Below are 26095 nucleotides of genomic sequence, written 5' to 3'. Positions count from 1 at the left end.
AACTGGCCCAGTTCTCAGGAGTCTTGAAGCCCGTTTGGAGAGTGGGGTGACACTGACCACTCACAGAGCATGGGGTTCGAAGTGTAGCTGGGATTTGGAGAGGGTCTATCTGGTCTCCGGGACCAAGCTTCTCTGAGGATAGAGAACGTGCCCTGTTCATCTTCCTGATCACTTCTACCCAACTTCTTCTTTCTCCTGGTTCCTCACCCGATTTCCCCCAGAAATGATGTCAGACTTGGACACAGGAGGCACTTTAGTAAACAAATTAATTCCCACAGAAGACCATTTCCTCACCAGGTGCCTTCTTAAGATTTTAAAGTTGAACCAGACGTACCTCCTGCCTCCAGGGTGTGGGCAGGCTTCCTTTCTTCCTGTCGGGAGTCTCTGACCAGCTCCCCTTTCTCAGGGCCACACCCAGAAATGCCCGCCACCTCGCCAGGGGCAACTGGACCGACTTCAAAAGGTCCAGTCTTTCTCACTGTAGGCACAGCCCCAGGGCACCAGCCCCAAGACAAGGCTTCCTGCTGCCTGAAGCAGAGTCAGCTCAGAGGAGTGAGGGGGTCCCGGCAGCACCCCGGCCCTCCCCATTCATCAGCTCTTATGGGGTGGCCACACGACTCAGCTCGCAAACCAGGATACCTGTGAGAATGAAGGAGGGGGTTGCCGAGGTGGAGAGACGCTGAGCATCCCCCGTGGGGAGGGAGCTAAGAAGCAACGATGAGTTTAGCTTGTGGGACAGGTCATCCTCATGAGCACTGCACCCTCCTCGGGTGATGGCTGGGGTTAGAGTAGAAATGAAACACAGGATTCGCATGTCCACGAGCCCAGCTCATGTGGGATATGCAGGTCCCAAAACTGGTTGGGGAGCATGAAAAATTCTTACCCGTTTTATGCACAAAACCAAGATATACATAAAATACGTAGACAGATACAATCTCTTCTGCGGTATTAAAACTTCATGGAGGGGACATAGTTGGAAGAAGCTGTTTTAAAAATTCCAAAGGGAGTCAATTAAAAAAACAAAAACAAAAACCAATGGAGAAGCACTGATACAGAGGAATGCCCCTGACTAGAGGCCAAGGCATAACAGGAACTTGATGTGAGATCTGAGAGAAAGAAATGTTTCTGCCCTGCCTGGTTTGGCTCGGCGGCTAGCGCGTCGGCCTGTGGACCAAGAGTCACGGGTTCGATTCCGACCAAGGGCACGTACCTCGGTTGCAGGTCCTCCCCGGCCCTGGTCAGGGTGGTGCAGGAGGCAGCCAGTCGATGTGTCCCTCTCACATCGCTGTTTCTCTCTCTCTCTGTCTATCTCTCCCTCCAACTCTGTCTGAAAATAAATGGAAAACTATCCTCAGGTGAGGATTTAAAGAAAAGGGGGATTTTTGCATGAGCAGGGAGCTGCCCGGCCTGAGGCGGCTGTGAGGTGTAAGGACGCAGGGACTGTAGGCAGGGTCGGGGAAGGAGCAGCCCCCGCACAGACCCCACAGGGGAGCTGCCTCCCGGTCAGGGCTGGTTCTGTCTCGGTACGACATCGGGCAGTGCGTTCGGGAAGACGGAACGCAGGGCACGCTTGTCTGCGCCGGTGGCAGTGGACTCCGCGAGGATTACATCCGGAGGGCCAGCGCGGCTCATGACACTGCCCCCCTGAAATGTGGCTCTTCTGCACCAGGTGGCTGCTGAAGTTCACCAGAGGCTCCTGGAAGAGGAAAAGGAGAACCAGCCAGCAGAAATAAAAGACAAGACTCCTCAGACAAATGTTAATAAAAAAGTCAAAAAGGAACCACCGCTCCAGAAAAAAACTTCAGGGAACAAAGAGAAAGGTACTCATGGTTTTAGCCTCCAGCACCGTGGATGCTCAGACCTCACCTTGGTAGAAAGCCAGCAGTCAGCCAAGCATTCTAACTCTAAGCCACCGAGGGCTGTTCAGCAGGTGTAACCTCGAGCCCAGGCTCCTGCGAACGGGGGTTGGTTGGCACATCATACTGCATCCCAGTCCTACCCGACTTGTTTATCCAAACAGCCAAGTGTGTCCAGGGTAAAATTAACCGCGAAGACAGCTTTGAACATATTAGAGGAACTCCAGGGTGACACTGTGTAATCTAAAGAGTGTGTGCAAAGGGACTGACCCTCACTGCAGTCACCAAGGGACAGTTAAAAGCTAATTAATTATATGTATGTAAGTTTAAGGTCAGGTGTCAGGTTTTATTCCAGCAAGTCCTTCTCCCCCGGAGGCCTCCTGGAGAGGAAAGAGGAAAGAAAACTCGGGTTGGGAGAGACCTCTGCTCAGCCTTGGGGAGAAGCTCTTCCTCCAACACTGTCTCCCCTTCTGAGCACTTCCCCTCCCTGCGCGGTGACTTGGGGCGAGAGAGGAAGAGATGCACGTAGATGAACACAAGTCTCTTTGCTCATCAATTGCTCATAATGTGTTAGGAATCCGCTATGTGAACCACAATCTGTTGGGTGCTGAGGACGCAATGGTGAATTTTAGAAAAACCAAAACATGGCCTCTGCCCTGATAACAGTGTGGTCTACAGCAGAGACGGGCGCTCGGCCTGTCACTGTCCTTCGGGAGGGGAGGTACAAGTCCCTTGAGAACAAGGTCGCCTCACTCCATCAGATGGGGCAGGGAAACACTTCCCAAACGGAAGTGTCCACGTAAGCAGCCACGGGTAGGAGTTGCACAAATTCCTGACAGTGGAGGGGGAGGGGGAGGGTGGTGGCACCTGAGGCCAACGGAACAGTAGCACCGCGGTAGAGGACATGCCACTTCAGTCCATCTCAGCTGAGGAGAACAAAAGGTATAAGCAGCATTTGAAAGCAATGCTTCAATTTGCTTTAATAGAATCAATAGTTGAGTCCAATCTCTTAATTTCACAGATGATAAAACAGAAACGCAGGAGACCAAGCTCTCTTTCCTTGTAGCATACAGTCATCCATCCACTATTGCAATCAACACATCTTATTACAGTTTCTTAGTTTACACATGTCTTCTTCAAAAGATTTGAACCCCTTGAGGTAGGACCTTCGAGAACAATCGACTTGAACTAAGTAGAATTATGCAAACTGAGACCGCAACTAAGAATTACAGCGTCAAATTCTCCAATACTGACACATTCTTATTTTCTAATCTTCTTATGTAATCACTGAAGTACTTGTAGTTCAGTACTAATTACAAGGTAATTAAGTAGATTAAGAATTCCTGACCACCAGCTACATTTCAGCCATATCTTCTTGAAGTTATGTCTGTTCTTCTTTTGCTGAGGAGCTGGGAAACACCTGGCTAATGTAAGTAACCCTTATAGAGTGGTTCTGCAGGTGACTAATGGCTTCCATGGTGTGTTGGGGACTGCTAAAGTCTGTACCGAAACTCTGAACTGCAGCCTCTTTGGAGTCAGTAGGCATATCTGCACGTGCTGTACAGCCTCATTTTCCCATGATGCCACACAAATAGGGCGTGTCTGTCTGTGTCTGGCCCAGATACCACATGGAGGGTTCTCGGGGAAAGACTATCAATATTTCATCACTCACACTGCCGGGACCAGGGTTTTCTCCTTTCCAACTCACTAGAGGGTTATAGCTCTACACATTTTACTTTGTATTCATTGTGTCCAAGTGCCACACGTGTACGCTTGCCTGTTGTAGGTGCACTCAGAGGGTTTTATTGACCTTTCAGATAAATCATCACCTTCAGATAAATCCTCACCCACTGCCATGACATCAGAGGAGATGGCCGAAATAGAAAAGAAGAATGAACTGAGACTCAAAATAAAGGAAGAACACCTTGCCGCCCTGCAATTTGAAGGTAGCGATAGGATAAACTAAAATGATCCTGTTGAGTAGAAAATAGGCCAGTAGGCAAACAGTCCACAGCCTCAAACTGTGTCTATGAGAACACAGAGCAAACTGATTGAAAAGTACAGCATCCAGTTGGTTGTTTCCATGTGACCAAAGGAAGACTGGAGCTGACTGTTGTATAATTGTCTGCTAGGATCTCAAACAGAAACAAAGAGAGTTTGGGAAGAGGTTAGGAGAACACCTGCAGTAATTATAATCTCAAAGAATAGAAATGCAAAGAATATCTTAGAGTTGGTGTGATTTTACCGGTTGCAAGAAGGCTTGGGGCTACCTAAGTAGGTGGCTTTGTATTGTCATAAGCATAATTTAGGCATCTCATTAGAAAAATAAACCCTATCCAAAGGTGAACAGTCATTGAAAGGGAGTTGTAAAAAGAGCCAGTCACAGATCAGTAATGTCTCCTTCTCTCAGGATAGCAATGACTCTACTAGACAGTCTCCTCCTGGCTCCTCGAGCTGTCTTATAATGCATTGCAAAGGGGGATTTGAAAAGATCAGGAAACTGAGGGAAAGTATCCTAAGTGGAAAAGAACCATGGTCAATATATTAGGTAACAAAATTGTAAAACTACATCGTTGGTTCAGCTGGGACACATAGCTACTCAGTGACCACTAACTATTACTGATGCTTTCCACCCCTTGCTTCTCCCCTTACCTCCCCTCCCCCATCCCACTACTGCCTGCTTCCATAATCCCAAGAATAAAGTCTGAACTGAGTTGAACACAGGAAGATCTGAGGGGTCAGAAAAGGCAGGACGCGTCTTCTCCCCGACTGCCCATCCCCACCTCCACTTTCAGTAGTTCAGTCTATTTCATCTTTCACTTCATTCGTACGTGATCCCTGCTATGGCCAAGTTCCCTCGTTCAGGCAATAAATGTTTACTGGGTTTCCACTATGTGCCAGCCCTATAATAGTTGCTGGAAACACACTTGTATATACACAAACACAAAACTACCCAAAATAAAACCCAATCTGAAATAAGAGAAATGCAAACAATCCCTTATAATATGTAGTGATAGTAGAGGTTGGTTTATAGGACAAAGAAAGCCTGGAGGGGTTAGGGGGTGGGGTCAAGAAAGACTTCCCAGCAGGTGAATTAACAATTGAGCTGACCTGGTAGAATGTGGAGAAGTTTGCTCAGGGCACAAAACAGGATGGCGAAGGAGGGGAAAACTAGGCGACCTGCAGGGAGTAGCTCAGGAGTCAGACATATTCTGGGAAGGAGTGACCAAGGACACAGGGAGACCGCATCATGGAGGGTTCACGAAGACCTTGCCAAGAAAGGGTTACATTTTCTCTTGTGGCAACTGGGAGCCAGAGAAGAATCCTGAGCACAAGAGGGACTGTGATCACATGTGCAGGTGAGACTGTTCTCTCTGCGGAGTGTGGAGGTCGATTTGGATTTGGGGTGGAGAAAGGAACCAAGAGAAAGCAGGACTGAGAATGGTGGTGGGTTAGGTGTCAGTCAGTGCCCAGACTAGACCAGTGGCAAGGAAAAAGCAAAGAAGGAAGACTGGAAAGATATTTCAGAGGTAAAATCCACAGACCATATGTGTGCCAGGGACAGCACTGGGCTCTGTGGCACTGGTCGTGGCCCTGGCTGTCCCAGATTTGAGAAGGACAATGGTATTGTCACCCCAAAGCTCTGAAGCAGGGGCATCAAGAGCCTGCCCCTGCCTTCTGACATTAGATTATCTATTTGTGTTTTTCCATTTCAATTTATCAAAGAGTGTATTACTATGGAGCACAACCAGTGGACAGCTCCATACAGCTTTGGTTTAAGTAAACTGTCAGGTGACTCTACCACATATTACATCTTCTTCGCAGTGTGCTGGATGGTGTTACTAATCCATATTTATAGATTAAATGTGTGCCTAAAGCATCGTGAATCGAAGCATGATTGTTTTAAACCTGAATTCAGTTCATCAGAAAAATGCATGTACATATAATACATTTAACAAATCCCTATTTCTCTTGTTAAACAGAGATAGCCACCCAGTTCCGACTGGAACTGATAAAGACAAAAGCGTTGGCTTTCCTTGAAGATCTAGTAACCATGATGGTTGATGTGTATAATCTCATGGAAAAGTGGCTTGGCGAGAGGTACCTGCTTGAAATGGCCAGGTAAAATGCTGCCGGGCTTTTAAAATACACTTTGGTAACTCCTGAAGACCAAAACCGACAAAGATTTTTAAGGTGTATACAAAGCAAATGACATTTACAGATAGAAATGTTGGCCCCCTCAGGAAATCACATGTACTTTCGTGTTGACTCTTTTCAAGGGGTCAATCACGTCTCAAAGAGTTGCCTTGCAATATCCAGTCTTGCACATTACTTAGCAATTTGGTTTTCCCACTATTCAATAAGGACCTTCATTGACAAGGTAAGATTACAGGTCATTTTTAACTATTTTTCAGAAGTAAAATAATGTTTCGTATCTTTCTAATACCAGACTCACTATTAGTCGGGGCCAGTTAAGGGAAGGTTGAGAAGTCGTGTGTTTCCACTCATGCTGATTCCCTTGGAAGGGAAATGATACCCTATCCTCTATTTCCGTTGGGTTCCAAGGGCTATCCAGACTCTCATTGCTCATGAGGGGCGGTGAGCCTCATCCTCTTAATTCGCCCTAGAAAGAGTAAAGAAGCATCTCAGCAGAATGGAAACAGCCCTCAGGTGAGACTCGGGAGACCTGATTGTCCGGGACACCCGGACTCCCATGCTGTCCACAAGTAGCTGCGTGCCTACTGGCTGCAGGCTCCGCGTCACGTGCAAAAGGACACCCTCCAGCTGGGGCATGTCAAGGTTTCTACTAGGTCTAGATTCTGACACAGCACGGTTTGCAATAAACATTTACTGAAAGTTTGGAAGTTGCTATGTACATAGGACACAGATGGCAGATACTCTCAGAAGCAACAACTGCCATCGAACAAACAGTCGTTAGGGTTTGTTCTCTCCTTGCCTCATAATGAAAGCGCTGTTGTGAGATCTTTATCCCAGTCGCTTGTATCTGTTGCTCGATGGTCACACACATGCACGCGCACGCACGCACGCACGCTCCCTCGGTGGTAACTGTACTGCAGTGATGCTTAAAACCATGTCACTGCGGAAGCGCAGCTGGGCTACTCCTCAGCGTCACAGGCCACGGTGCTCTGCGCTCTCCTCTGCCTGTCGCCTAGAAGGGACACGAATCTTCTCCATTCCTGGGACTCACAGCTCTCAGCCATGGGCCAGCACGTGTAAATGCTTTGGATTTTTGTCAGATTCTCCTATTTCTCAGATGTCTATTGTGTATATGTGTGTCTCTGACTTCTGAATGTGGCCACAAGACGTTGAAACCGAAGGCTGTTTGGCTACGCTTTCTGCTTTGGTTATTGCAAAAATGCTTCAGAGATTAAACAATAATAACAAGGCTATGAGATTTCTTTGAGCCCTGGCCGGTTTGGCTCAGCGGTTAGAGCGTCGGCCTGCGGTCCAGAGATTTCTTTGAACTTCAGATCCCACTTTTCATTTGCCTAACATTTTTTGCCGAGGGTACTCTTGGTAACCTTTCAGCAGATGGTATACTTATTTGGATATATGGTCAGAGCTTGCCCTCTGTCTACATTGGGAGTCCCTCCCCACTCACCAGTTGTGAACTCAGCTATCCAGTGCCCCCCTCCTCCACACCCCCAGCGCTCACACACCGTCAAACACAGACTAATAGATAATGCATGCTCTGTGGACACACAAAAGCAGCATGCTGGAGTTAAATTCAAAGGTGTCTTTTGAAAGAAAACAACACACACTATTTAAAAATTTTTCAGTATGTGCATATTTTGGTGACCCTAATTCTGTAAGAGCAGATTGAACATGCATTTTTCTGCCACGTTGAATCTTTGCTGCAAGCTATAAACAAGATCCTTCCAGTAATACAGAGATACCGTCCTTCTGTAGAACTCCACTGGCCTTTAAAATAGCCTTTAATTGGGGCCATCACTGTAATCCCCAGTACAGCTTACATCCATGCCCTGTGTGACTGCTCTTTAACAGCCATAAGGTATGCAGTTGTGTGTGATTGGCTCCATTGCAAACGTAAGAACATTCAGAGAATTCAAGTAACGTCCCCAACGACCCACGGCTGGGGAGAGGCCTGGAATGACAGCTCAGGGCCCAGAGCTGTGTCTGCACCACAGTGGTTCCTAACTATTAAATTATGGATGCTCATACAAGTTGGTTCACTTGAGAATTTATCCTGATTCCAAATAAATGTGTTGTCCCAACATTCGCATATTACAGTGTTGTTTTATTTCGTGGCATATAACCATATTCTGGTTCATATTTAGAATGTAATACATCTCTTGACATAATCTTGCTTAGGTAGTAAAATATGTTCTAATACAAATATCCCCATATATAATGAAGTCTCTTCTTGTTGAGCTTCATATACAATGTGTGTCAACTTTACAGCAAGCATGAATTTTGGTTCCGGTCTGCATTTATTTATTTATACTCTGCTTTTTAACCAATGGATTTGAAGAGAAATTAGAATTTGTAAACATGCAGATTGAATGATCTAACTTAGCTCCAATGTCTTAACTTTTCGTGTATATCTAATTAGCAAGCAGTGTTAATCTAATAGTCTCTTCCCTGGCGACAACCCTCTTCATTTTTCTACTTGCAGTGTGAAAAAATTAACTGAGGTAGCTCGCTATCACATTGAAACGTCTACAAAAATCCAGAACGAACTTTACGTCGATCAAGAAGTCTTCTTCATTAACGGCGATATCAAAGTCTTCCCGGACCCCCCTCCTCCGATTCGCCCTCCCCCTGTGGAGAAGGAAGAAAATGGCACCCTGACCATTGAGCAGCTCGACAGCCTTCGAGATCAGTTCTCAGACATAGCACCCAAAGGTAAGGAAAATCATGATTATGAAAAGAGCACAAAGAATGTCGAGATGAACCAGGATGCCAATCACTTGCCCACAGATAGCATCTGCCCTCTGGGATTACATGGCCTTAACATGAGCCCTTGCTTTGTTCTAGTTTATCTCATATTTGCTCCACACAACATAGATCTGAATTAAACAAATGGGAGAAAAGTGGTGACTAATACTTGGGCAGCCGGCGAGCTGATAAATCTGAGTAGTACTCCATCTAGCAACTGAGAGGCAGCCTTCACGGGTACTTCTAGTTTAAGCTCTGTCTTGGGATTATGAGTTTGTGGAAGTAGATTCTGAAAATTATCAACCACTCTTGATCCCTTTCATTAGAGACCTTAGCAGTTATGATGGTGACCATAATGAGTTCATGGATGCAACCTCCAAGTCGAAGTTTGTATTTCAACTAAAGGTTTAAAAATAAATAACAAATAGCAGCTGTAACTTGACATGTGTTTGTCTTAGAAGATTAACTCTAGAGACCCTTGGGAGTAAACTTTGTCAACTGATACATTTATCTATTTTCAGAGTGTGGTAGCATATGACAGCTTTCAAAGTCTGGCAGAAAGAGGAAGGGAGGGAAAGACAGGGAAGAGGGAGGGAGAGAGGAGGGGTTATATTTTTAACGAAGTCGATGTAAGAGGAAAACCACTTGCCCTGGGGACTTCGAGTGAAATTCGAAAAGGCAAGCAAAAAAAGAAGAAAATCTAAATGTCCCTTTAGGTTCTTTCTGGAACAGAATGTGAACTTTTTATAGAAGTGCTCAAGAGCACAGAACAAAGAAGAGTCAACGTGCAGTGAGAGCAGTCAGGGGAAACTGTGGAACCACACTTTGGAGGGAGGAACTGAAAAAAGTTAGAAGTTACTTGATGGCAGGTCTACAGGGGGGGGTGTGTAGTTGGGGACCAGTTACCAGGAAACATGTAGATATGAGGCATGACTTCAAGAGGCTTCAGGAGAGGTCAGGACCCTGCTCTGCTTCTCCGTCCCCATCTGCACGAACCGCAGGCAAACTGATGGGGAGCCACCCCCACCACCCACGCCGGGCACTTCATCCCGCTTGAAGAACATGGCTGTGGTTAATGCAGAATTTCCAAGGCTGTATAATACCGTGGGACTTGGGGATCTTGATGGTTCAAAATGAGTTATGGTCTATGAGCAAGCAGTTTAAACCCTTTATTATTTTTATTAACTCAATTATATCATTGAATATCTATTGCTTATGTTGCTTCTTAAGTACGTGTAAATGACTTAGCACAGCATTTGGGCAGTCTCTGAACAGAAGTAATATTCATTGTTATTATTTTTTGCTAATGTTATAAAGGGAAGACCAAACAATAGTCATCCCAGCTTCTGCATCCCAGCGTCACAGAATTAGAGGTTCGCACATGACATCTTCGGCGTCAGGCTGCAAATACTGACGCTGCCCCTCCCCAAGCAAGTCCAACAGCTACCCCTCACCCCTTCTCCCCGCCTCACCTGGCCCCAGAAAGTATCCTCTGACTTTCATCCTTCTTCTACTTTTCTGGGACGGTTGTTCATTGTCTTAAAGGATACACACCTTTCTATCTTTTAAATGAAGTCTTCTGTCATATTCCTTCCCAGAATTAGAAAACAGTCTTTTATGATTTTTTTTCATTGTATTTACCCTGGAACTCTACAATACCAAAAGATAATCTCAGTTGAAGTAATAAGTTTTTTGTTTTGTTTTTTATCCTCACCCGAGGACATTTTTCCATTTTTTGTTCAGATAGAGCAGGAGGGAGAGAGAGGAAGAGAGAGAGAGAGAGAAACATCGATGTGAAAGGGACACATCGAGTGGCTGCCACCCGCACGACCAACCAGGGCCGGGGACAAACTGCAACCGTGGTACGTGCCCTTAGCGGGAACCGAACCTGGGTCTCTCTGTACCACAGGCCGACGCTCCAACCGCTGAGCCAAACTGGCCAGGGCATAAGTTTTGATACTATAGAGCAATTGGCAGAAAGTGGTACATTTCGAATGTGTGATCCGACAGAACTTCCTGCTTGGATTTTAAAATTGCTATTATTTCTAACCTAAAAAAAAAAAGAGTATTTTCATACTACTTCATATATGCCAATGCACGATGGTATTTCAAATGCAAACTTCAAGTTTATTGAAATATATTAAAATAAAACAAACAGATGAATTTTTCCTAGGAAAAAAAAGCATACATATTCGCACATAAAAGTGATTATGTTACTAGGCCTACAGTAAGATTTTTTAGCAAATCTACATAAATGATGAAAATAGAGTTATAACATGTAACTTAATGATATTGATATTATTCTACAAATACAATTATAGAAGGAAATAGATGATTTTTTTTAATTAAAACAAGTGACTGAATACTTTAAGTACTTGTGAGTAGCTACTACCAGAACATAAATGGCAAGAATCAAAGCTTGAGGAGTTATCTGCTGAGTATTAGGTAATCTAATTTTAATTAGGTAATTTAATTTTATTAGGTAAGAAAATTTAAAGTTTTCATGAAAGTAGTTTTTACTCCCCTGGCTAGTGTGGCTTAGTTGGTTGAAACATCATCCCATACCCTGGAAGGTTACAAGTTCGATTCCTGGTCAGGGCACATATGTGGATTGCAGGCTGATGTCTCTCCTTCTCCCCACCTCTCGCACCCCTTCCTCCCTCTCTAAAAATCAATTTAAAAAATGGTTCTTACTCAAGATCATGTAAAATTGAAAACAAATCATATACTCTAATGCTTATACTTAACATTCCTTTCCCGGTCAAATTCTACTGCTTGTGATCATTCTAAATCTCCTTTGGTAAAGGTAATAATTAGACATAACATATCACTTCTTGATACGATTCTCACACATATGCTGGAAAGAAATGACCTTATGTGTGATAGTCGAACAAGGCTCTGCAGACTCCGATGAAGCAGCGTGTGCTGGCATTTTTCCTGCTGCCTAATGAAGATTCACACTTTAGCATCTAAGAAGCAGCTTAAGAGGCAACCCCTGAATCAGCAAGACATTTGTCCCCTCGACTGTCTCGGGAATCATTCCCACGAGCACACTCCCGGCAGAGAGGGGATTCGGTGGGTGTTTCTGAATTAGAGCAGCAACCAGTGTTGGCGTGGTATCAGAAGCTAGGCGTCAAGCCCCTGCGAGCATCTCCGTGTTCATTCACTTCTTGCCCACGGCTCGACGGGCGAGAAGACTCCTCCGTGGGGAAGAAGAGTCAGAGAGCTCTTTTCAAATCCACTCCTGTCAAATGACTGTAGAACGATCTTGGGCAAGTTATTTAACCTCTATCTCACTTTCCCTGTCTGTAAAATGGGTTAACTAATGGGGTTGTCATGAGTATTAAAGTCATTGATATACATAAAATGCTTAGAAAGTTCTGGTACATAGAGTGTACAATTTAAGTGTAATATCAGCCATCATCATTTAGTTATATAATTACAGTAATATATTAATAGAAGTATATAACATTATACAATATTGATGCGAACTATTCTTATTATTATCCAAAATATCTTAGCATCTTGAAGGTGCACATACTCTAATAGCACCTGCAGCGTTCCTCTAGAATACATCCGGACAAAAGTACATCACCTGGTAGAATTGAACCTTGAGGCATGTGGCTCCCTGGAGACCATAAGCATCCCAAACAAAACATTCCGTTTTGTACTGCAGTAAGCTCTGGGTAGGGACATCTTGTCTCCAAGTAGCAAGTGCCAAGCACATCAGGAAGATGGCCCGTCTCCAGTGGAAGCAAATTGGAGTCTGTAGAAACTAGAACACTTTAGCAATGTTCCTCTGTCCCTACTTAAGCCATGAAATCCTTTTTCTTGTAAGCCCACAGTACTCCACCGGATGCCTGCAGAGAGGCCGGTCACAGCTATTTGGGCTTCTGCCGAGGGGTTATCTGGGGACAACAAGTCCAGCAAACCTGCATTCTCACTCCTTCAAGAAAAGCAGCATTTGGTTGGCCAGGGCCTCTATCATTGTTCTAAGAACTGACAAGGAGCCCTCCTGCAGACCCCTCGGAGCCCCGTAGAATCAGGACTGGTCTCGGGGGCAGAGGGCACGAACCCAGAACTCTGGGCTGTCGTGGCCAAGCTAGAGAGTTCAGCTACATGGTTTTCACAGGAATTCAAACACGGAAATCGTTTTTGCCACGTGTGTGGGTCAGCACAGACGTTAGCTTGCAGGGACTTTGAGGCAGCAGCTTGGGCAGGATAAGAAGCAGGGGCAGGGTATTCCAGGCACAGGGGAAATGGAGTAGACATTGAGACTTTGAGGTAGCAAGATATATTTAGGGAACAACAAACAGACGAGCTGGGGCAAGAGGCAGGAGGTGAGGACCACAAAGAGGTTGTGGTCAAGTCGTGAAGTCTCAAGTGGCTAACGAAGGACACGCACCAGAGGGTGTTCAAAGGCGTGCAGAGACGAGGGAGCAGAGAATGTCTCGGGGGGAGGAGGCCATGAGAGAGCAGCAGCTGCTACTCTAGCTACAAAGCCTCACCCAACCAAGAGGCAGGGGCAAGGGCACCTGGCGTGTTGCCTGTAAGGAGTAACTAGAAAGTTCTGCGGGTTTTTCTGGGTTCAGTGTTTCTGAGAAAATTACAAAACTGGGATAGTATATATTTGCAGGTAAGTAAGCCCCATATATTGATTTGAAAGTGATTACATTTGTCTGACATTCGCATAAAGCAAGAAATAGAGGAAAATTTCTTAGAAAAGGTAGGATAAAAGAAGAATTGACGTTATTAAAAGAAATACCTCACCAGGTGGCAGAATCTAGGGATTATAGCAAACAGGAATGTGGGCCCCCAGTGCCCTGCGGTGCCCTACGGGGGGCTCCTGCTAGATCAGATTCCGGTCGCAGAAACGCAGTAGTAAATCTAGAAGCCTTTGGACCTGGTAAAGCTGTGGGCAGAGGTTCAGGTGTTTCTTCAGAAAGAAACCAGAGAATTTACATTGGGCAAATGAATATATATGTCCTTAGAATTCAAGTTAACACCTTCTAAAAAATGTCCATAAAATTAAGAACATTAAAGGTAACTATATTATTAGTGAAAGTTCAAGTCGTTTCCTTTAGCAACCAGAGACTTCTCTTCTCATTCATTCATTCATTCATTCATTCGTGTCTCCACCAACATTCCCGTGTGCAGAGCAGGCCCCAGGGCAGGTGCTAAAGGCTAGTGCGGGGGATGACTAGAAACCCAGTGTAGGTAAGAAACCAAAGGCAGTATGTATCACCTATAAGGAAGGAGACCCATTTTAAATAAAGACAGTAATATTTAGGATTTCCTTAAACACCTGCCCAGTGCTTAGCACTCATCAAGACATTGTGGACACACATGACGCAAGTGTATTTCTGTCAGAAGAGTGTAAAATCCAGCTGAGGAGCCACAGCCTGGGACAGTAGCAGCGAAGTGGAACGGCACACCGAGTGTGCGTGTCGACAGGCCGTATCTTCACATGACATCACCCAAGCACGTATCCTGATGTCTCCTCGTCCTATGGAAGAGGAGATAAAGTGACCAGCAGTGTCACGGAGGTTGTGGAAGGAGGCAGGTTATGTGGTCTAGACACTCTGCCTTCAGAGGGAAACTGGTATTATAGGATTTCGTTTTGTATAATTTTAATTCTTTTGTCCTTCCATCCAGATAAGTATACATTCCCTTCTCTGACAAACGATTACGTGGGTCACAAATTAGACCTTTGGGGAGAGAAAGGTTTGAAGCAAGAAGCACAGCTGCTTTTACAGAACCACCTGGCTGGGCCCCGAAGCCCGAAGCTGGCTCCACGGAGGCCGGAGAAGGCGGGACCGAGGCGGGGAGACGTGTCCAAGGCAACCTTCAGGCCACGGCCGAGTGTCCCTGACATGGGTCCTAGGGTGAAGAAGACCATCGCCCCCCCCTTGCCCTTAGGAGAAACCTATAATGATGATGTGGGTAAATGGGGGGGGGGGCTGTGGAGTAGTACTGCCTGCTAGTGAACCCCAACTCCCCCACTATGAGCACTGGGACACCCACGAATTAATCTCTCTGTGCCTCATTCTTTCACCCATGAAATGGTGATAACAGTAATTAGTCCATCTTCTTAACTGTAAAGTAAGGATACTGTGTTGTAAGGGTTAAATTATATAAACCACTGAAAACTCTAACCAGAATGCCTGGTAAGTTAAGCACTTGCTATGATTTTTTCCAGAAGTAATGAGCAAATGTGGGGGACAGGCATGTAGCAAAAACTGAGGATGGACATTGGTGAGTATAAAATACCAACGTGGAGCTGTTTCAAAGGCAGGGGTCCCCCAGGCCCCGGGAGTCGAGTCACCGAAAAGCAGAAAAAGACGTGGCGGCTTGACCATTACCTTCCAAAGAGGAACAATCAATTTTTGAAAATAGGGCTAAAAAATGCCCTTGGCCTGTATATGCTGAGATACTAGATCTTGTGTTCTGTGGCCTGTGTCGTAAGCACGGAGTGAAGTCAAGGGAAAATCAAGCGCGTTTCTGCTATGGCACCGACAGCTTCAGAACCGATCTGTCCGTGCGCATCAGGTCAGCAAGGCTCAGGCCGAGGCTGCGCCCACGGGAGCCGTGGACGGTCCTCCGGCGAGCAGAGCCTCCGTGGAGCTGGCAGTGAGGGCCAGGCGCAAAGCAGCCCTCGGGAGAGGCAGGAACTTGCTCAGAGCGGGCCATGCCATCGCCAAGGCCGACATCCCTCGAAGGTTTTATCCGGATGAGCAGGTTGGACGACGTGGAGGGCGTTGATATTGGCCCCGCATTCAGAACTAACAAATCAGCAAGAACATCTGCACGTTTTATTGCTGAAGTAGAGTGGAGAAATCCACGAGAGAGGCTAGAGAGAAGTGATTTTTCCCGTCATCAGTGATGGGCCCTCGGTCAGTTCGGTGCAGGAAGCGAACCGTCTGTTGCCGTTTGCAGTGCAGGAAAAGTGCACTGCCCACTCGCTGGGGTGCACACTGTACAGACGAAGTAGCCTCTGGCCATCAAAATTGCCACTGAGAAAACTCTAGAGAGAAATCTTCAGCTTAGGTTGTCGAACCAAGACTGGGCAGAGAAACTGGGTGGTTTTGGAAGCGATGGTGCCCCCGGCTCAGAGGGAGAAAACCGCAGGGTGGCCTGCTGTTAGGAGAAGTCCAGCCACGCGTGCTGACTGTGTACCGCGTTGCACATCACCGTGACCTGTCTTACGAGGCAGTGTCCAGACTGGTCCCTCGACAGATGTCAGACTCTTCCTACACAGCGCTGCCCACCTCTGCCACAGTCACCTAAGAGTTCTCTGACCACTGCCTTCCGAGGGCGTCACCTCACCCTGGGATGCCCTCTGGAGTTGGGCAGGAGGTGGCTCCAGGGACTCCAAGCAGCCTCCAGAACATCCTCAAGGGACAGCCGGCAATTGTCCCGCACCTGTGTTCAGTAAGAGATTCTGAAAGACCGTGCTATTTCAGTTTCTCAGGATAATAGGAAATGCTTTTATCGAGCCATTTGAAATGATCATTTCCAGGAAGACAGCCCACTATTTTATTCCCAACCTGGATAACAGACGGGTGAAGGCAGATGTGAGACGGGTCATGAGAAAGCCAGAGAGCTTCTAGAGCTCCTTCTCCCAGGAGACGTTGTTGAATTTGTTCGTGTCCTGGTGGATGTCATTAATGTGCTCAGCATTCTGTCCCGAGTCAGCCAAAACAGAAATTCTTCAACTGCGGACGTATTTGCTGCCTCACAGTACTCACTGGAAATGCTCGGAATGTATCAAACAGGGCGAGGGGTCGGGGACGATCTGAGAGATTTGGGAAATCACTTGCCAGGCGCTTTTTCATTTAATGGTCTGTTTGGGGGATTTTGTTTCTCCCCAGACCAGGGCCAAAAGAACACAGGGTGGATTCAGTCTCACACTTTCATAGTCAACTGCCTCAAAGGAAAAGGAAACATTTCTGGTGTGAGAAACACGGTTTTAACACATCTTATCAAAAGGCGGCGAGGCTGGTTCAGAGATGCCAGCCAAGATGTGGCGAAGGCAGCCGTGATTGGAAGCTTTAAACTGTGGCCTGCAAAGATGAATCAAGGCACCCGATGTGCGCTGACTCTGAGCCCGCCGTCCTTTGATCATCTGTGAGAGTGTTTTCTCTATCTGTGACTTGCCGCTGGTATGCTGATGACAGAATTTGGACAAAAAAAGGTGTCCATCCTGATTGCACATCATGAACCAGTATTAGAAGCCGCCAATGTGCAAATCAATGAAGTGATCACTGAGTGGAGCCTGTTGAAGTTAGAGATTTATGCTAGTTGAGCATCAGTAAACTTGTTGATATTTGTAAATTTGGGGTTAGAACTTGGGAGTCTTGATCTTTTACATTTTTCCCTTTCCCTCCTGGGTTTCAGGACATGTGCAGATTGACGTGGGGTTTTGTGAATTCAGTTTGCTCACACAGATATCCGAATATCCTGACACTAGTGGACCTGGTGCCGACCCTCCCGCAAGTTCAGCAGAAGTGGGGCGTGGCTTTGGTCAGATGCAACACACCAAGTCACAAATGCATCCAAGGTCAAGGCCAATAGCATGTGAGACCTCCTGACCATTCAGCTGAATTCTCCACACATTAATAACTTTGACTTCGGGAGAGCTCTCCACTTATGGAGTACAAGAATGCCATCTTCAACTGGTGCACAAGACCCAGTTCAGATTCCTCATCAAACTCAGAAAGCCATTATGAAAGTGATCAGTGATAAGACAGATGTTGACTTCATCTTTGATCATAGCAGAAACAACAATTTATTTTTAAAAGCCTGAAATTTCAAAGTAAAACCATCACCAGGGTTTGCATCGAAGACAAAAAGCTTTTGGTATCTTCCAGACATACAAAGCAAAAATTGGCTTTCCAGTAGCTTTGTAATTCTGCTTTTATCTTCACACATTCTTTTATAGTCGTCCGTGGAAATGTATATTTCTAAGCAACTTTCGGAGAGTTATGTATACAGATCATATCACTATATGCCTTGGTCATTTAATTAACAGGACAAATATTAAAATAGTTCTTTACAGTTCTCACTAATATCCCTAGATAAACAATTCCTACGTAACTAAAAGTATTGTCTTATAGCCCAGGCCACTGTGATGCAGTTGGTTGGATGGTTGTCCACGCACCTGAAGGTCATGGATTCGATTCCCAGTCAGGGCACATACCTAAGTTTTAGGTTCAATTCCCAGGCAGGATGAGATAGCCCATCAGTGTTTCTCTCTCACGTTAATGTTTCTGTGTGTGTGTGTGTGTATATATGTCCCTCCCCTCCTCCCTCTCTAAAAAGAAAAGTATTGTCTTACAACACTTTTCTTGTACCATGGCTATTAGAGACAGTAGAAATAGTTTATACATCTACCAGAATTGTTAAATACCTCGAGCCTCTTCACAGTTTCAGAAGAGTATTTTTTTTTTTTATGGTTTTACATTGAGGAACATGAATGATTTATTTCTAACTTATCTAAACACCAATGCAGTAGAATTTTGCTAAAAATTCTACTACCTTGGGCCCTGGCCAGTTTAGCTCAGTGGTTAGAGCGTCAGTCTGTGGTCCACAGAAACCCGGGTTCGGTTCCCGCTAAGGGCACGTACCTCGGTTGCAGTTTGTCCCTGGCCCTGGTTGGGTCATGTGGGTGGCAACCACTCGATGTGTCCCTTTCACGTCGATGTTTCTCCCCCTCTCTCTCCTTCCCACTCTATCTGAACAAACTATCAAAAAATGTCCTCTGGTGAGGATAAAAAAAAAAAAAAAAGAAAAGAAAAAGAAAATTCTACTATCTTGGAAAGTATTCTCATCTTGCCCTGGCCAGTTTGGCTCAGCAGTTGGAGTGTCGGCCTGCGGACCAGAGAGTCCCGGGTTCGGTTCCCGCTAGGGGCACGTACAAAAACAAACAAACAAAAAAGCAAAACAAAAGAAAGTATTCTCATCTCTATAAAATTGAATACTCAGGTTTGATTTTAAAAATTAAAAACAGATAAAGAATGTATTTCTGAACAACTAGCTAGCTGACCAGTCATAACAAGGAAGAAAATATTTTGCTCTTGCTACCCAGAAAATTACCTTCCAAATCTCAAAATTGTATATTTGGTTTGAACCACTGAAATTTTAAAAGGATTATTGCATGTTCCTGAAGGTTACAGGAAATTATAAAATTTATTTTGGACTTTTATGAATGCTAAAATTTTAGATGTAAAAAGAAAATTTTGAGATGCCACACCTATAGTTTTCACTCTTTTTATCTCTAAACTAAGAATAGCCATATACTCTGGGCCTGAAAGATGCCCAATACATGGAGGAGTCTCTTCAGCTCTAGAAGCCACCTCTGCTATGGGAGTTAGATGTTTTTTAAGTAGATTTATTTATTTTGCCTTTCTATTTTTTTTTTTAATGCATTTGAAATGAGAAACAGACTAAGCAGATATCTCTGTTAGGGTAAAGTAGATTAGTATATAAGAGCACAGCATTTAAAAGGTAGGTAATCTTTTAAAAATATTTTGAAGTAGTGAGCCAGTTGTATGATTAAATTAACACTTCCAATACAATAGTCTAACAGTTCAAATCTCCCTACCTTTATGAAAACAAATATATTCTAATCTAAGGAGTAAAATGAGGCCCTGGCCGGTTTGGCTCAGTGGTTGGAGCGTCGGCCTGCGGACCAGAGTCCCGGGTTCGGCTCCCGCTAAAGGCACGTACCAAAAAATAAAATTAAAAATTAAAAAAAATAAAAGACTAAAATGAGGATAAATGTGTTACCCGCATAACTGTAGTGATTTGCATACCTTTGAAACACTTTTATCCCATATTTTCCAAAACATTTTACTCATATCCTACTGTATAATAGGAAAGCTTAGAGTATTTTTAAAAATTGAACTGATTCAGAGTAAAAGGCAAAAACAAAAACAAAAAAACAACTCCAAACTAAAATATGAAGTCCCAGTATTTTTCCCAATCTGTGATGATTTGTTACTTAGCCAAAAAAGACATTTTGACTTAGCTGAAAGGAAATCTTGGGAGAGCCTCAGGAAATTGACTATTATTTTTGTGTTTTCAACATGTCTTCTACTTTTCTAAGGGTTACTGTTTTAAATACTATTAATAAAGTGATTCCCCATCACATAACTGACAAATATTTTTATTGTATTATAGGCATAATAGGAAATAAAGCATTTACTGACATTCTTCTTGACTTGGTAACCCTGAATCTCGGGACAAACAGCCTTCCTAGTAGTTGGATGCACCTCACTCAACCTGAAGTAAGTATCCCTTTGGTTTGGGTTTCAAAGCTTTGAGAGGTTTTATTTGATCAATAAATCAATGGTTTTCAAAATAACCGGTTACTTGCACAGTATCTGACATTTAGTAGGCAACCGGTAACAACTGAATGATTAAGTGAATGAACTTTAACTTAAGACACACGGTCAGTATTGGAGGAAGCCAACAGTCCATGAAGCATTACAGAGTCCCCGAGGCTCACCCCATAAGTTTGCATCCATTCCACCTGACGGAATGATTCTGACTAGTAGAGGAGACCACTCAGACAGCTCTTGCTTTTCATCACATTCCGTTTCTCAAGAATGTATCCGAAAACCAAGTGGTTAAAAAGCAGTTTCCTGCGGGCTGTGTGCCTGGCACAGCCACCACTCACTCCTGTCCCTCCTCTGCAGAAAAGGTGCAGAGTCAACCGCGGACGTGTGTATGCATTCGCCATGTGACAGTAAACAGACACAAAAATGTCAGAGAAGCAAAAGGTGAAACACGTTCTCGGTAGTGCCTGGTGCAGAGCGGTTGGTAGAACTTGAGGGAAGGTGAGAACCCGCTCGGTTCACCCATCTGAGACCCTACTTCCTCCATCCGAATCTCTGACCAAGAAACACGAGCAGATAGAGCTTCACGACAGACTCGTAGCACCCATTCCAATGGCATTTCCTGTTTTCTTCTAGTTGCAGGAGCTAACATCTTTACTGACGGTAAACTCGGAGTTCGTGGACTGGCGGAAATTCTTGTTAGTGACCTCGCTGCCTTGGCCCATCCCCCTGGAGGAGGAGCTCCTGGAGACCCTGCAGAGGTTCAAGGCTGTGGACGAGGAGCAGTCGGGCTTGGTCACTTTCAAGCAGTACATGCAGGTCGCTGTCAACACCCAGTGGCACCAACACCAGACTCCTTTCCCCCTCTGGAGCAGAATGTAGCTGGTGATCTTTACCAGAGCAATTTTGGTAGAGAACAGAATGCAGATTGCACAGGGCTGAGGAAATGACTAGGTCTTTAGGAAGTGAGAATAAGAAAAAGGCTCATTTTTGAGAAGTTTCAGTAAGGAAGTAGTGAGAGTGAAATCCCCAAACTAAGAAAGGCCAGCATTGCTTATTTCGTGACTACTAATGAATTCATCCTGTTCTCCCCATTCCGCATTGCTGGCAGACACAAGGTGGGCGAGTTTTTAATCCCTGATTTTCAAACAGGGGTGCCCTCTGCGTACCAAAGGTCACATCCCACCTGCATCTCTTTTCTCCCCTAATGAATGCCAGCCCTGAGGTTCTCAAACTGCACGGTTGAGCAAGAGGAAATAGCACTTACATGTTGAGACGATTCCTTGGAGGTTGATCAGAAAATGTGCTTAACTGATTCGGCTCTGATTCATCTCCCAAGTAGAGCCATTTATGAGATCTATTACCGTCCTGAACTTACAACTCGTGAAGATGCTAATCGTTGGCTTAAGACTTTAAAAAGTGTGCCAGTTAACACAGGATATTGATTTGAACATCCTTTTTCACAAACATGAACCGAGCAGAGGGTGTTAGGGATGTTTGCCCGAGAGCTGAGTCCAAAGCCAGAAACTCCTTTACCCACGGTGTGAGTTTCTTAGAGAAGGCTGGAGCTGTGTTTGATGGAAACTCAGAAATACTTACTTGGATGCCACCTGCATTTGGGGAGCAGCTGATTTCTTAGCTCTGCCCTCTCCTCTTGCCCCTGCTGTCCCCACCCCTCAGAAGCCCCAGGACTGGAGGTCATTTGGAGAGGCTCCTTTGACCACCCCACATCATGACATTTACAGATTTCTAATACTCACCAGCTCATCCCTCCCAAAAAAGTTATGTTATGGGAAAAGTTAACACAGCTTCTGAGGCAAGATTGTGTTAAGATTTATTGAAAATGCCACATTAGAACAGTACAACAGTATCACCGCATTGCTGAGATGAAGTTTTCTGGGAGAAAGAGGCTCTCTCCTCTGCTTTTTGTTTTGTCTGTCTTTTTTCTTTTCTTTTGACTAATTGCGAGTTCACCACAACAGCCACATAAGAGTGTGCCGATTTCCCCGGCTCCTAAAATGGAAGGAGATGCAAGTGTGTGAGTCAGGGCTGTGCACCCCAGCTGAGCCTGCTGCAGCTGTCCTGCCCTGCCCTGCCGGTGTGTGTTCAGTCGCACTCGCGGACTTCTTTGATGCTAGCTCTCGGCTCATCTCCTCTTGGTGAGAATGCATATTACAGGCTCAGTGAGTCAGACCTTCTAGGAGTCAGACAGTGCAGAGCTTATTTTCTAAGGAAAAGTGAAAAAGAAAAAAATCCTTTGGCCATATTTTGTCAAGAGAGTTCAAAGGGCATGTCCACATTTTAAGGAGAAATTATCCAGTGAGGCAGGATGTGGTAGACTGAACCTTGCTTTATCGATGTAAGCCCTACTGTACAGGTTCACAGTGAACATTTCATATTGTAAAAATTTTCATGGATGACTTTTTAAAAACCATAAGTTGTTTTCCAGTTAGGATATTTTTCTTTTCTATTGAGGCCCTCCTGTGTATGAAACTTTTTTTTTTTTTTTAAATCCTCACCTGAAAATATGTTTTTTGTTTTTCTTTTTTTATTGTTTTAGAGAAAGGAAAGGAGAGAGAGGGAGAAAGAGAGAAACGTCAATCTGTTGCCTCCCATATACACCCAACCTGGAATCAAACCTGCAACCTAGGTATATGCCCTGACCTGGAATTGAACAGCAACCTTTTGGTGCAAGGGACAATGCTCCAACCAATGGAGCCACCTGGCCAGGGCATGTGTGAAACATTTAAAACAGTTTTATAGTTTATGATATATTATAAACTTTTAGAAAACTAACATAAATGAACCATTGGTTTTAGGAATCAAAGAATTTTTCTGTGCATTGAAACCACTAAACATGGAGTTAAGAGTCAGTTGAGTGATGGGAAAAAGGGGGAGGGATCCTATTTCTGTTTCTTTATTTCCCCTCTGGCTTCTTTTACTATTTTCTCTTTATTACCACTTTTTAGCAGTTTGATTATTTTGTTTTTTGGTGTCGTTTTTTGTGTTTTTTTGTTTTTTTTTAATTGCTTGGGATTCGTTGGGCTTCTTGAATCTGTGGGGTTTTAGTTTTTATTTAACTTGGAAATTTTTCAGGATATTTATTCCAAACATTTTTTCTGCACCTTCCACCTTCTCAAAACCCAGTCACATGTTTATTGTTCCGCAGGTCACTGATGCTTGGCTTATTTTTTCCTGTCTTATTTCTCTGTACTTTATTTTGTATTCATTTCTATTTCTGTGTCTTCAAGTTCACTGATTATTTCTTCTGCAGAGTCAAATCTATTATTAACATCATCTACTGTATTTTTTTTTTTTTTTTTAAATTTCAGGTACTGTATTTTTTTATCCCTTAGAAGTTCAGGTTGGGTTTATTTAGTATCTTCTATTTTTTGCTTCACTGTATGCATGTTTTCCTGCACATCCCTGGACAAATGAAATGTATTTAAAAGAGCTAAGTGAACATCACCTCGTTTGTCCATCCTATCATCTGTGTTACTTCTGTGTTCATTTCTATTGATTGATGTTTCTTCTGGCTATAGGTCATATTTCCTAGCTTTTTTTGCATGCCTAGTAACTTTTCATTGGATGCCAGATATTGTGAATTTTATATTGTTGGATGCCCAGTTTTGTGTACTTTAAATATTGTCAGACACACAGTGCTTTTACTTGGAATCAGTTTTATCATTTCAAGGTTACAGTAAGGTTTGATTGTCAACAATCATTTGACCATGTGTGCAAGGATTAATTTCTGGGCTTTCTGTTCTATTCCATTGGTCTAATTCTGTCTGTATGCCAGTAACACACTGTTGTGATAACTATAGTTTTATAGCAAGTTTTGAAATCAGGAAGTGTGAGTCTTTTAGCTTTGTTTGTCTTTTTCAGGATTATTTTGGTTATTTGGGGTCTCTTGAAATTCCATATGAATTTTAAGATGTCTTTTTTTTTTAATCTCTGCAAAAAAAAAAAAAAATGTCATTGGGATTTTGGTGAGAAGTACATTGAATCCATAGATCACTTTGGGTAGTATTTGCATCTTAACAATATTGTCTTCCATTCTATAAACACAGAATATCTTTCCATTTATTTAAGTCTATTTTAATTTCTTTAAGCAATGTTTTATAGCTTCCACTGTACAAGTCTTTCATTTCCTTGGTTAAGTTAATACTTAAGTATTTTATTCCTTCTGATGCTATTGTAAATGTAAATGTTTTCTTAATTTTCAGATTATTCATTGATAGTCTACAGATATGCAACTAATTTTTAGGTGTTGATTTTGTATCTTGTCACTGTTGAATTTATTTATTAGTTATAACAGTTTTTTTTAAATAACGATTTGCAAGAGTGGGTCCAGAGCAGCCTTTACTGTAGGGCAAATCTGGCCCAACCACTAAGGCAGTATCTCCCCAATGCCTGATGTATTAGGAGGTCCTTCCACTCTACCTGGGGGCAATATGAACTATTCCCAGCCCTGTGTGTCTCAGGAATTGTTCGGCTTACTCCCTCACTGTGGTTTTTCCCCAACTTCTGGTATTTTCCACCCACACATATCTACAGATTGGTTTTCCATCAAGATGTGAGGAGATCCCTCTGAAGATTTTGAAGCCTCTCTCTCTCTCTCTCTCTCTCTCTCTCTCTCTCTCTCTCTCTCTGTCCCTCTCTAGTATTATGCCATGAAAATTCTAGCCATCTTGGCCTCCTTCAACTCCAAACTGTCTTGTCAAATCAACAAGGCTCCCAGGCTCCACCTGGATGCCCTCCGGGCACTGCAGCCTGGGAGCTCCCTCCAGGCTGGAACAATGGTGGGGACCCTCCTCTTCATCTTCCCATCAGCAACGCTGTCTTGTGGTGTCTGTTGTCGAATGTCTGGAAACACATGTATCATATATGTTGTCCATATTTCTTGTTATTAAGGCAGGAAGGTAATTCTGAACTTTGTTACTTCATCATGTTCTAAAGCATATATCCTACTTCTCTCTATTCTCCCAGAGAGTGATACTTACCCCAGATTAGTCCCTGGGCAAGGGTCTCCTCCTGGTCAGTGCAAAAGCACTTACATTCAAAGCCTAGGCCCATGCTGGACCTTGAGTTGCTTCTGAGTCTTTTTCCTCATAGGCTTTCATATAGCCACATCTCCCTCCCTAGCACGCCTTTGTTCCAAATGAAAATGAAACCTGGTCCTCACCTCTGGGGGCTGCATCCCCTTACCAGCTACCCAATGTCATTTAAGACTTCTCTCAAAGCACAGGTAATTCTTAGAAGGAAAGAGGGCATAAACCATAGACCAGAGTCAGGTTAAGCAAGCCAATGGCTCTTGGCAGTAGGCAGTGCTGAGAGTAGGTTGTCACTCGGGAAGATGTTAGGGGAGCGAGACCTAGGAACAAAATCCTTATGTTTATGAAGTGCTGACCATGTGTAAAAATTAAGCTTGTCAAGACACTTTCTTTGAACTCAAGGAATTTAATTCCTGATTTTCAATAGCAGGCATGAATGGCAGCATTCAAAGGAATGGACTAAATGCCAAATGTGTGGTATGAACAAGTTAAAGTTCTTAAGTGAGATCAAGGAGGGCCTTCTGGAAGAGGTGTGATCTGAACCAAGTCTGGAAAGATGTGTAGGTTCACATGGGTGGACAGGAAGTCACCTCAGGTAGGAGAAATGATGTGAATGAAAAAGTGAGAGTAGGCCCTGGCCGGGTAGCTGAGTGGGTTAAAGCATCGTCTCGATATGCCAAGGTTTCGGGTTCAATGTCTGGTCAGGACACATACAGGAAGCAAACAATGAATCCGTAAATAAGTGGAACAAGAAATCTCTCTCTCTTCCTAAAAATTGATTTTTAAAATAAGGAAGACAGAAAGAGTAAGAGTGGAAAACAGTCTGAGCAGTGACTGATAGGACAAGAGTTAAGCTTCGGGAAGATTGATATGGTGCCTGGTACAAGCTAAAACAAATAAGAGGGAGGCTGGGAACACAAGTAGC

General features: G+C 44.1%; 1 protein-coding gene across 1 annotated transcript in view; it reads left to right on the top strand.

Moving 5' to 3' along the window:
* SPEF2 (sperm flagellar 2) overlaps positions 1 to 26095 on the top strand; it is a 158002-nt gene that overhangs the window by 109795 nt on the left and 22112 nt on the right. The window contains exons 27-32 of the mRNA XM_036280192.1: positions 1670 to 1820; positions 3674 to 3802; positions 5840 to 5978; positions 8515 to 8744; positions 19959 to 20065; positions 20753 to 20935. Coding sequence (XP_036136085.1) covers positions 1670 to 1820; positions 3674 to 3802; positions 5840 to 5978; positions 8515 to 8744; positions 19959 to 20065; positions 20753 to 20935 — 939 coding nt within the window. The remainder of the gene's footprint in view (positions 1 to 1669; positions 1821 to 3673; positions 3803 to 5839; positions 5979 to 8514; positions 8745 to 19958; positions 20066 to 20752; positions 20936 to 26095) is intronic.

This window comes from Molossus molossus, unplaced genomic scaffold (assembly GCF_014108415.1).
Source record: "Molossus molossus isolate mMolMol1 unplaced genomic scaffold, mMolMol1.p scaffold_m16_p_3, whole genome shotgun sequence".
Taxonomy (NCBI): domain Eukaryota; kingdom Metazoa; phylum Chordata; class Mammalia; order Chiroptera; family Molossidae; genus Molossus; species Molossus molossus.
The sequence above is the reverse complement of the archived record's forward strand: the minus strand, read 5'-3'. Positions and strand labels throughout refer to the sequence as shown.